Source organism: Ceratosolen solmsi, unplaced genomic scaffold, assembly GCF_000503995.2.
Source record: "Ceratosolen solmsi marchali unplaced genomic scaffold, CerSol_1.0 scaffold6, whole genome shotgun sequence".
Taxonomy (NCBI): Eukaryota; Metazoa; Arthropoda; class Insecta; order Hymenoptera; family Agaonidae; genus Ceratosolen; species Ceratosolen solmsi.
In genome coordinates this window covers 13,641,089-13,654,014 of record NW_011948414.1, presented here as the reverse complement: position 1 = coordinate 13,654,014, position 12,926 = coordinate 13,641,089, and the positions used below count along the sequence as shown (strand labels likewise).

The window sequence follows — 12,926 nt, the reverse complement described above, 5'->3', positions numbered from 1 at the left end:
AAATAAATTATACAAAAAATATGTGAATTAGAAATTTTAAAAAAGAAAATATGATTACTATTTAAGCATATTATTATTACTTATCTGTACTGGAACCTAAAAAGATATTAATAAAAGTATAAATTTAGATTAAAAATACAAAAATATAATACAGTTATTAATTTATTAAAAAAATTTAATGTATGAAACAATAGTTTTTACACAGAAAAAAAACAAAAATCGAAATAAGATTATAAAAAAAATAAGTTGATGAGCATGAAAGAGAAAAAGGTGGTAATTAAAAATACAATATTAAAAATAAAATGTTTATAAAAGATATTACAAGATCGAAATGTTAATATATATAAAATACTAATAAAAAATATAGATTCATATAATGTAAAGGTATAGATTTATGATAAAATATTTCGATGTAATAACAAAACATATGTAAAATTAATATTAGAGCTTTATTTAATAAGAATAAATAATCATGAATTGAGTAAAATATAAAAAGCATAGTATAAATGAAAAATGATTCAAAATTATAGGATGTCTTAATAATTATATATGCTTAAAAATCTAAATGATATAGAATATGCAATAATAGTAAATAATGAATAATAATGAAGTTGAAATATTGGAGTTATTTTAAGGTAAAAGAGAGAAAAAACAAGAATTAAATATAAAATGGCAAGTTTTATTACAGAATTAATCTACTGGTGTAATTTTGCTTATACAAGTAATAGATTCTGTTTATGAAAAATTGAAAATTAAATAAATATAATTTATTAAGTTTTAACAGATTGTTAAATATAAATTTAGGTTTTTTAAAACCATATGTGTATTTATATTTTTAACCATTATTAAAATAAATATTAACCATGTTGTGGCAGAATAATTAGAAAAGTAGTTGTTACTATCTTCATATTATGGTTCTGTTGCTTTATTATAAATTTAATATCATGTCAATCTTGTAATGGATGGTTGAAGGCTTGTTATCCAAGGCCTAATACATATTTGGGTAAGTTGTAAGCAAACCTTGGAATAGCCATAACAACAGACATCCTGTAAATGTTTTAAAAAATATCATTAATCATTTCTATGCTATTAGAATTGATTTGGTAAATTTTCATATTTAAATAATTTAATTTAATATATTTCAAATACTTGAATGTACAAAAAAATGTAGAAGAAAATATTTAAGAACTTAAAGTAATAATTTAGTTATAGATCTGTAGATATAATGTTTCTATTTAATTTACAAACTGAAGAAAAATTTATTTTAAGAAAATTGGATGGTTATACTACATATTATTATAAGTTTTCTTATTTGATAGTATTTAATTATGATTTAAGTTCTCAAATAATATAATAATAAGATTTGTTAATAAAATAATAACAATATATAATTTTTTTATCCTTATCTGTTAAATATATTTTAATTATAAAAATTATAAAATTATTATTTATAGCATTATATGTACAATTACTTACAATAAGATGATTTGTATTTTGAAGAATCAGCCACAAAAGTCTAAAGCCCCAAATCAAAATATACAATACAATGTAATTAGTAAAATATGTTAATTATCTATAATACCCATTCTTGAAGATTTCACACAGATATAATGATATATTTACATATGATAAAAATATATAAATATAAAATGGTTGTTTTAATTTTTAATAAAAATTATATCTGTATCAAATCATTAAAAACACTTAAAGATAGATAAGAAATGTATTTTATTTACAATAGAGGTAGTAAATTCAATCTTATTTACTATTTATTTTATTTATAAAGTAATTTTATATATACATAATGTTGTTATATTAGATCCCTGAGTGTAATACTATATACTATAAGTGCCATCAAAGAATGTACGTTTGAATACTTATACAACTTGAAGTTGTTATCTTGTAATTAAAAATAATTGCATACTTTACTCTTAGTGTAAATTATTTTAGTTTGATTTATTACTATATATCAACTGAATTTTTAATTTATACTTCTGAAACATAGGAAAGGACACATACTTTAACGTAGACTATGAGTTTTAATAGTTACAATCATAATTTAAAATAAATAAAACAATTTATACTTTTATTAAAAAGTCAGAAAATAAAATTAAAATGTTCAAAGTTTTAATGTATTGGTCATAAATAATTAGTTAAATCATAATAAGATTTTTTTTTAAAATATTTTATATAAATTTCTTAATATAAATTTATATTAATCATCACTTATTTAAATTATATTAATAAGCTTATGGTGAATTAAAATATACAATTTGCAGTTAGAAATATATTTTACTTAAATTGATGAAAATTCTAAATTTATTTTTTGACTCATAATGAAAAATAAATTTTGTCTGATGATTTTTCATTCCTGAATGTTTATTGTTAAACAAATAAATGTAGGAATTTTTGAAGAATAAATTGGTAAATTAGCATGAAAATTTCATTCATTTTTTATTTTAGATTAGAAAGAAGTGCATAAAAAACGAAATTGAATTTTAAAATAATAAAAATAGCAATTTGAATTTATTTTACAGTTAATAGAAACACAAGAACAAATTTCCTACCTATAAATACAAATTCATATTGAAAAAATATTGGAGATAAACAAAATCAAGCCAAGTTACTTATTTAATGCTATTTTAGTGTTTTATGTATTTGATGTATTCTACTTTTAAAATTTGAAGATATTAAGTTTATTTTTATATTTTTATATTCCTTAGAATCTTTAATATGCAAAAATTCAAATAATTTAATGTATTATAAGAGTTATTTTTGTAGCAATTTTAAATTTTTACTAAATTCTGTAAACCCAAATACTTGTATATAGTTGTAACATAATGATTTTGGTTAAATCTTTAAATTTGTAAATAAAAGCTTCTTTTTTTAGTTTGCTAATTCACAGTCAAAGTATTAAAATAAATAAAATAATTCAGTTGTATACGATATAGTATTGGATTGATAAGTCTGCTAATATAAATAAAATAAAATAAATGATTTATTTATTCTTTGCAAAAATCCATATATATCATGTTATTTTTTGTTATTAATTGCAAGCTGATAAATTTTTTTTATCAAATATAAAATAAATAAATTAGATTATTAGTTAAGCATATTTTTCAATTTATTTATGTAACACATTTCAATATTTTATAAAAATTTTGAAAAATAGCGAAAATCACAATCACCAAATTATACAATATTAAATATGTAACATAGTTTTCATTAGGAATTTTAGCTTAAAATTAATATCAATTATTTATTTTAATTAAAAAATTGTATTATCACCTCAACCTCTATAATATATAATATATAACGTCAACAATAACTTAAATATAATTGATAGATATAAAACATGCAAAATAAAGAACTAAAAATATAAAGTAATAATCATAATACAATTGATCAAATAGAAAAAATAAAAAAAAATCTTTTGAATATCAATAAAAATATGGATTATAACATTAATTAAGAAGTAATTTAAATATCGTTGACATTTTGTATAATAAGCCTGTAATTATTGTATTACATGTACAAATACAATAATCATGTTATTTAATTACCATTACAAGATATTTTTTACGAGAATATTTTCTTTGATACTTTTTAATATATACGTTGGTTTAAGTACTAATAAGAAAATTAACTATACTGATAAAAGGTATACCACATATTTCGTACGTACGACAAAGCTAATCCATTATAAATCCATGCTCGCCATCCAGTTTTAGTATCAGCGTCAATTTTTGCCTCTAAACTATGGCACAGTGCTTTACGGTCGTGACTTCTTCCACTTCGCAAATCACATAATAACCTCTTCCGACATTCATCATTACAAAGTGGCCTTACTGGTGAATTTTTGTAATAGTGTCTACAAATGATTATACATCGCATAAATAAAACAATTAAAAAATTTATATATATTCAAAGTCATTCCACTGTGATACAGTATAAAATGATGGACTTGAGATTTCTTTTACTATAAAAGACAAATATCTATTTTCTTTTTTAATATATCAGTGTAACTTATTTTATAAATTCAATTATATTTTTTTCTAAAATAGTAAATTAACAATATATTTTATGAAATTATACATTTAAGATATAATTTATCATAAAAGCTTATATTTCAAACAAAAATTAAATACATTTAGTAAAACTAGAGTAGACAACTACTTAAGTACATCTAGTAAAACTAAATAAACAAATCTACTTCGAATTGTTATTAAACATTTACACATTTGTTAAAATATACATTCAAAAATATAAAAAATATTTTTCGGAGTTAGTTCAAGAATATCATAGTGGATACACTCATTAAAATAAAGATTTGAAATAAGAATAATTCACATACTTGTAGTATATATCAAAAACATTAGGTTCGTTAGTCATTTTATCAATAAGTGAATCCCAATCTTTTGGTAAAAGTGATGGCATTTGGAAAATCTGTCTAGCACTATATAATTTATACCAAACGGGATAATCATAAAGATTCGCTTCTTTTAGATTCATCACCCAACTTTCATGATCAACCACCATCTAAAAATAAGTATGTATAATAAAAGAAGTTCTAATTATATCCTTGTTAGATGTTTTATTAATAAATCTTATAAACTTTATTTCTGATTTATAGTTATATCGATAAATCGATCTTCATTTTCATAAATGATAAAAGAGAATACGTCATTAATATTTTTTAAAATTAATAATTTACATGAAATGCAAATCCATAATTTTATCGTGAAATGATTTGAATAAATAAGAAAGTAAATAATGTAAAAAAATAAGATTTTTAAAATCGAATATCAAGGATATTAATTTCAACAACAACAGTCCATCTTTTAATGGAGCTGATACGATCTTTGACATTACTAAACTAATTAAAAACTATGTGGCTGTTTTGGAAATTATAGTAACTAAATAATCTTTATTTCATTAGTAGTTTCACATGTTAACAGAAACTTTTTGTTAAGAAGTTTAGACCATATATCTAATAAGGTTTCTGGAAATATTACTTTATTGTTATAGAAGTAATTTTAATAATTTGCATGGAACTCTATCTCGACTTTAAACAATTAAAATTTTCAATTTTAATTAAATTATCTAATATAGTAAACTTTATTGCCTCGACGACCTTACTCGAACCGTTACAACGTAAATATAAGATTTGAGACTTGAATATGAATTCCTTCTTTATATTTTTGACTTGATGAAACATTTCAGATGTAGATGACACTTATGATTTATAAGCTATCAGTATCTCTAAAATCCGTTCTAGTATGGATCTACGAAATTCATAAAGGCCATATTTTGGAAATGGTGTTACGATTAAAAATTTCTATTTCTAATAATCTATGTGTTAGCTGTTGTAAATAATAATAACATATGAATGATATATACGAACACATACTGTTATTTTATTTAGTTTTATTTAATTTAGACAGCAAATTACTTTAGTTCTGTCTTTAGTTCGCTTTACTGTAGTTCTGCAGTTCTAAGGAGTATTTTATCTATCCAGTTCATTTACGCATGTAGAATTTTAAGTCTTTCTACGTTTGAGCTCTCTTTTGTTGGGCATTTTTAATGAAAAGAATACTTTTTTACCCACCTATTATAATAAAGTATGTGGTATTACCGTTTGAAATTATATTTCTTTTTATTTGTAGAAACTTTGTACTAGGAGGTATATGAGACACACCGACAGTTACATTTAAAGTATTTATCTGTGTATAATAAAAATCGTCATCTTCGACATAATTATAGACATTTTGATTTCAATCAATTTTTATTAAATAGTTTAAATAATTAATATTGTTTCTTGTTCATTTTATATAGACACTCAAACGTGTAACTATTTTTACAACAACGAATTAAGGTCGTTTTTAAAAAATTAAAAATAATAAAAATATTTATATATAAAAATGTTTTAATTACTGTTTATGTATATATTTTTTTAAATAATTTTATTTACAACCAATTTAAGAAATTCGTTTAAATTCGAAATTTGGCTTATAACTTTCTTTTCAAGAATGTAAGAATACTCCCAGCTCATTAAACATCTGGAAAAATCGAGATAAGAGTTCCGAAAAAGGCAACTCTCGGCTACGCGAGTAATAACATTCAAAAACGCGCCTCGGATTAACTAAATCTAAACAATTCAGCAAAACTTCGAATATCTTAAGAAAATAAACTTCATAAACACATCTGGCGAGAACAAGGCTCCAAGTGTCCAGCAAAACAAGTCATAAAACTAATGCTACGAGATATTTGACACGGCCTCGCCATAAAGCATCTATCGACGACAAATCATAAAACATCTGGCGTGCACAAATCATAAAATTAGCCTGAAAAACACAAGCCAGATGATACACTCAAAAACAATGCTACACCTAACCTTCACAACACTGACCGATCGCAACGCGCATGATTATAAGAAATGCATGCAACAATGCTAGGATGGAGAGGGAAAAGCGTGGCATCAAGACCCCCCATCATGGAAGAGAGTTGAACAAGGCCCACTCTCATTGGAGCCCCCATCTTGGAAAGACTCACTGGTGGGAGACCCCACCACTCGAAAGGCGCCGTGATTAGAATTACCATAAACTAAAGAAGAATTCTGATTGGGCACACTAATAAGACTAAATCTCATTGGCAACGCCATGATCGACAAGACAGCTCTGATTGGCAATACGAAAAGAGAGGGAATTCTCACCGACCACCGCGTGGTCGAGAGAAGGCTTTAAAAAAGGCAACGCCGTCATGGCACAATCACTTATCTTATCTTATCTAACAGAAAAAGAACAAGTCAATTAAACGCAAAAGTCCAAGATTAATCTATTCAACACAAGTACAGTTCTTCCTGTGTATGCGACTTACGTGATAGCTTAGTGGCAATAAACATACAAATCAAGAAAAGCCAAAAAAATCAATTATAAAAATAAAAGTAATTATAATCAACTAGTGCAATTATATAAATAAAAAAAAACTAATTAACAAAACTACTCTTTATTGAATACGTGTACTATCTTGTCCACTAGCCTGCAATCCTCCTATTAACATCGGGAGCTCACACCTAATCTTAGATACTTGACCCTCCTCGCCGGGTACACTATTTTTAAATACTTTCATATGCTGAAAGAATTATTTACCTTATTTAATGCACATATAGTTTTAGATTTATTCAAAATAAAATATAGTATACATTAAAAGCAAAATATTGTAATATTATAAAAATATATATATTTAAAACTTAATAATTTTAGACAAAAAGCGTTAAATTATATTGTGAAAGAAGTATAGATATAACTATTAATTCCACTTAGTACATATTTATAGCAATGATATACTCTTTCTTTGTATTTTAAATTGTTTTTCTACTTACTCTTGTTGTGTCTGGATGATCACCATCCACATAATATATACGATAACCGGGATTCAAATCATAATAAGGTGAAACTGATGGACCTACGTATGCGATACTTAAGGTGTCATAAAATATTTCAAATTCATCATAATGTGTGTGGCCGAAAAATTGTGCTGTTATAGTTGACTCGTACCTATTAGAAAAAATTACATTATTGTATAGTTTAAACTTCTCAATATTTAAAATATAATATTAACATAAAATTTAAAAAATGCATAAAAAATATTTATATAATTTAATAGTACAATTATATAATTTTATAAAAAAAAAGTTGTGGCAAAATATACATATTATTGTAACTTCATGAATGAATCAACTTAATGAATAATGTTATTTATTAAAAAAAACTTATTATATATAATCGTTGATAATAAGTATAAATTGGTATGATTTATAAATTATAGAAAATTCATATATAATAAAATGACAAATATAAATATAAAAATAACATTTTTCTAAAATTAAAAAAATTCGTACCATAAAATAAGGATGAAACACATTCTGAAAATTATTTACGAACGTATAAATGTACAATAAAATTATTTAAATAAATAGAAATTATTATTATTCGTAATTAATAAAAAGTTTATCAAATACAATAAATTAGACATTAAACTTCGAAGGTTAGCTATACAAACAGATGATAAATTTTTTTCATAGTTGCAAGAAAAATTTTAAAATAAGTTTACAAAACGATTTTTTTTTATCAAAACTCCGGGACAAAGCGTTCAAGAGAAAATCTATAAATTTTTAAATAAAATTAACAACACAATTGTAAAAAAGGAAAAAATACTAGATTTCAATTAAAACTACATATTATTCAATTATTATATATTTATAGTAGTATTGCGATGTATCTATAGTGTATTGCAATTTTTTCTTAATTAATCACATATGATGTGAAGAAATTTAAGAACATTTTTTAAATTGTATAATTTTTAAAAGTTATTTGATATTCTAATATTTGTGTTATTTTAATTATGAAGTATTAAATTTAATAAATGTAAAGCTGTTCATAAATTTGGTATTTGTAAAATAAAATAATGAACTTTGTATTTATAACATACTTATTGTACTTCAAATCCTCATTCAGTGTATTTATAATGTAAACATTTTTTTTATATAAATAAGTTTTAGAAATTGAATTGGTGCAACTTGATATTTAGTATTTCACTGAACTTGGTATTGTAATATTTAAATTGTAATTATTTATACTTAACTGGTATTAAAAAACTATGAGGCTTCATTGTAACATAAGTAATATATTTACTTTATTTCTACGGTTTATTTGAGTTCTCTAGGATTAGACTAAAAAACTACCAGTGATGTTCGATGGGAGGATTGCTGGTAAGTGGAAGGGGATGGCGCATTTATTCGATATTTAACACATAGCGTATCTTAGTATTGTTTCTCTTTATTTATTTACAAAATACACAATAAATATTATTCTAAGATGGTGTTGAGAATCTGTGAGATTTCCGTTCCTTAATGGTTTCACGAGATAGCGTATATTGCAAATCGAGATTCAAGGTTGTAAAGCTCCGGGTCCTCTTGGTGGAAATTACTACACTGAGAAATGCAAGGGCGTAAATCCTTGACACTACTTATATAATGGCACGTATGATGTTTAATCTGGAGTACAGTTCCGATCAGTAACGTCTTAGTGCTTGAATACAGGGAATAAACCCGAATACAGCGACGTTTAATACCGAAATTTTTATATCTTAGAAATTGCTCCAATCCCGAACATGAATAGTTGCTATATTTTTTTTAACAAGACACTCTGATTAAAAATTTTTTTCTTCAAAGTTTCCTTACTAGTAAATTATTTAAAAGCAAACTCTTTTCTATTTATAAATGCATAAAAGTATGATAAGCAGCAGATAGTTAATTTAATCAACGTTTATTCTGAGTCTATTATGGGGAAAATTTGGAGTTTTTTTGCAGAGAAAAAAAAGTTTGAATTTCAATATTTCATATATTTATTAATTTGATAAATATGGTACGACGAGTTAACATCAAATTAAATTACATTGTTATCTAATTTAACATTGAACTAGCTCAATTATTATAATTCTTGTTGACAATCACATTATTTTCAATTAGTTTGGCTTACATTGGGTTGCTACAAGAAATACAAAATTATAATAGAATATTCTTTGAATTTCATTAAAATAATTAATAGTAATTAATTGAAATATATTAGAAAATTATATATAATATTATTAAATACCTATTTAGTATTTCATCAAGCGTAAGTTTAATTTACAATAAAAAATACTAGTGAAATAAGTTCGAACTAAAATCGATGTAATATATATTATGTCACTGGTTATTTTTAATAAAGTTTAGAGAGAGACAATGAAGACAATTGGTCGAATTTTAATTAACAACTTTCTAAAACCATAAATGTTACGGATTGAAGCAGTTAAAAGCGGAATACAAAAGTGGGAGAGGTATAAGCTCCTGGACATTTACGTTTATAAACACAATTCAGCAAATTTGGGAAATTTCCTACGCCAAAAACTCAAATTTACAATTATAATTCCGACTAGCAATGCCGATGAACCTTTCAAGGTTCTATCCTATTGACGTCACGATAATGATCGGTATAGTAACAGACACCGGTGCGCTACCGGCGTCGCAAGGTCTTACGAGAATATTTAAGAGCAGCCCTTGACGCTCATCTTCCTTGTGCTAGTACTAATCACGCAGTCTTTACGACGATCTCACTATTCTACCTTCAAGCATTACCACTGCAGGCATCATTCACTGTAACTATTCACGTATGTAAGCATCAAGGAGTTCAAAAAACCAATAGTGACGCCACACCAATACCGGCTCTCACGCCCGCGTAAGCAACGCAACACAGATGTTCCTTACTACCACATCAACAGCAACGGCGCTCACGCTCACACCGGCGGCTAAGGCAGTATCGTCTCATTCGCCCCCTTGGTGAGCGACTGATACTACAGCGACTCGTCTCGTAAATGGAAGGAAACGCGCCACACACTGCCGAGAGTACACACACTCTCACCATCGCGTAAAACAATTGAGGAAGCTTCATCACATAATTCACGCACGCTATCCATGCATACACTTTATGACTATTAACTAATTGTTTTATTATTATATTTAATAAAGGAAAGACAAGATATACTGTGTGTAGAATTGAATTATTGCATTTGCCTCCTCCACTTGCCCGCAACACCTCCACCCACATTAAAGGGAGGTTTTTCAGTCTGATCCCAGACAATAAATAAATTAAAATTTTTATTCGTTCCTATTTTTTTTAATAAATAGTGAATGGATCAATTTATTATACTATTTTTATATATGATAAATTAATTCTTACCTATTTATAATATGATAGTAATTTCTAGACCAAACTTTCAAACAATCTGAATGACCAGGTGGAATGTGTCCAATGATGTGAACTTTTTCACTATTTATCTCAGCTCCTTGTAGTTCATAAATTAACCATTGCAGCTCGCTTACTGGATCTGTACTATTTATAAGAAGCCACCAATTCTTATTGTTGCAATAATTAGTGTTGACTGATAATATTCTAAAACCTGGTCTTACAAGTACAGAATAGAACGCACCTCGTCTAATGGTGTGTGAGGTGCCAGTTGGTAACCAACGTCGCCACTGCTTATCTAATTCATCATAAAGCCAAGAAATATTGTTTTCTTTGGGAGCAAACGATGGTGGATAACTATAAAATTAAATAGAAATTTCATTTTTTGATAAATATTATATTTTTTTTTTATTAAAGTAATAATATAAATTCATATAAATATAGATATTAAAAAGCATACACAATTGATATATAGAGTTCTCAAGTTCTCTCTCTCTTTTTTTAAATATGAAATAAATAATAATTACTAAATATTAAATTATTATATTTTAATATCTAAATTTACTAAAAAGAATAATCATAATAAAAGAATATTAACTAAAATATAGCTTAATGAACAAAAATTACGTCCATCATACGTATTAATATCTAAAACACTTACATCCTTATATCTGGATCTAAAATTGAAAAGTTTATTTTTTGACCGTGTAAATTACATATAATTAAAAAAATAGAGTAACATAAATTTAATAACATAATTAGTAACATAAAAGTAATTAAAATAATATAGGTTTGAATTAAAATTAATAAAATTAACTCTGATATTCGTACATCTACATCTTATATTTTGATGATACGTAAAATGAACTAAACAAATTTAAAAATATGTATCATTGAGTATTTGGTGTAGATTGTAGAAATTGAGTTTCAATACAAATCAAATGTTTAATATTTTAATCATTAATACAAACAAAGGTAGTGATTCTTTTGTAATTATTTTCAAAGTTCAGTCGGTATACCCAAAACGAGTACACAATCACCTTATTGTTTCACGCACCATAGTCGAACCCATTATTCTAGTGCTGTGATCGGCCCATTTATCTTCAGATAACACAGCAGCCGCGTAGATATTTAAGACAAGCACAACATGAGACAAGTCGCTGTTGAGATGAGACGCATGAGACAAACCGAGTCGAGGGAAGAAATCGCAAACCGTTCGAATACTAGCGAGGCCATCGCACACTAAGTGGAGACACAACACAAGATAAGAAGCGATTGGAGCCGCCAAGAAAGTACGGATTCGATTGGAGACGCGAAGAAAAAGGTGCTCTGATTGGAGAAACCAAGAAAGAAGCAATTCGTAAATGACGACGCGGTGGTCAAGAGAGCGCTCTCAAGGGAGACAACAAGACACAGAGGCTTCACTTACAAGGAACGCCAAAAAACATGGACGTATTCTATAAGAGTGGAGATGCCAAAGAACTGCTCATATCCTTTCCATAATAAGTGCAAGATAGGTGAACTATACACACTATCAGAAAAGCCAAGGAAAGGAAGTAAGAAACTACAAGGAGCCGTACGAGGCAATATCTGCAGAGAGATCAAGTGCAAACAATCTACAGAAGCAACAAGCTATGAGCTCAGTTTCTTACAAAACAAAAAACCTACAAGGTGCCACAAGAGGCAACAATCTGCAGACAAGTATTAAGATGCCACCAAGAGCATTCAGATCTGCAGTACCTACAAGGTTTAAGTTCAGTTTCTACTAACGGGACGTACTTACAAAGAGCCATACGAGGCAACATGACTTCGCATGTCCTTCCCATAATAAGAGCAGGATAGGTGCAATACACACACTATCAGAAAAGCCAAGGAAAAAAGTAAGAAACTACAAGGAATCGTACGAGGCAATATCTGCCGAGTAACTACAGATGCAAAATAAGCTCAGAGGAAAGCAATACTCAAGCTACCACCACGTGCCACTACACGAAGAAGTGCTGAGATTTACGACCTCACAGTTCTGCGTGTACACCGACACCGCCAAGTGTACCACATTAAGGGGGTCTGGGGATTTACGACCTCCTACCTCTACATGTAATGCACGTTTCCACCACGTAGCAGACATCAAGGAACAGCAAGATA

The 12,926-nt window shown here is 26.5% G+C and overlaps 1 protein-coding gene across 1 annotated transcript in view; it reads right to left on the bottom strand.

The window, feature by feature from the left end:
- Window positions 1-847: 847 nt before the first annotated feature.
- The window catches only part of LOC105368162 (sphingomyelin phosphodiesterase), a 33,084-nt gene continuing 21,005 nt past the window's right edge, over window positions 848-12,926 (bottom strand). The window contains exons 7-11 of the mRNA XM_011507106.1: window positions 10,779-11,141; window positions 7,382-7,556; window positions 4,355-4,539; window positions 3,686-3,871; window positions 848-1,047 (exon numbers count right to left, since the gene is read on the bottom strand). Coding sequence (XP_011505408.1) covers window positions 978-1,047; window positions 3,686-3,871; window positions 4,355-4,539; window positions 7,382-7,556; window positions 10,779-11,141 — 979 coding nt within the window. The 3' untranslated portion in view covers window positions 848-977. The remainder of the gene's footprint in view (window positions 1,048-3,685; window positions 3,872-4,354; window positions 4,540-7,381; window positions 7,557-10,778; window positions 11,142-12,926) is intronic.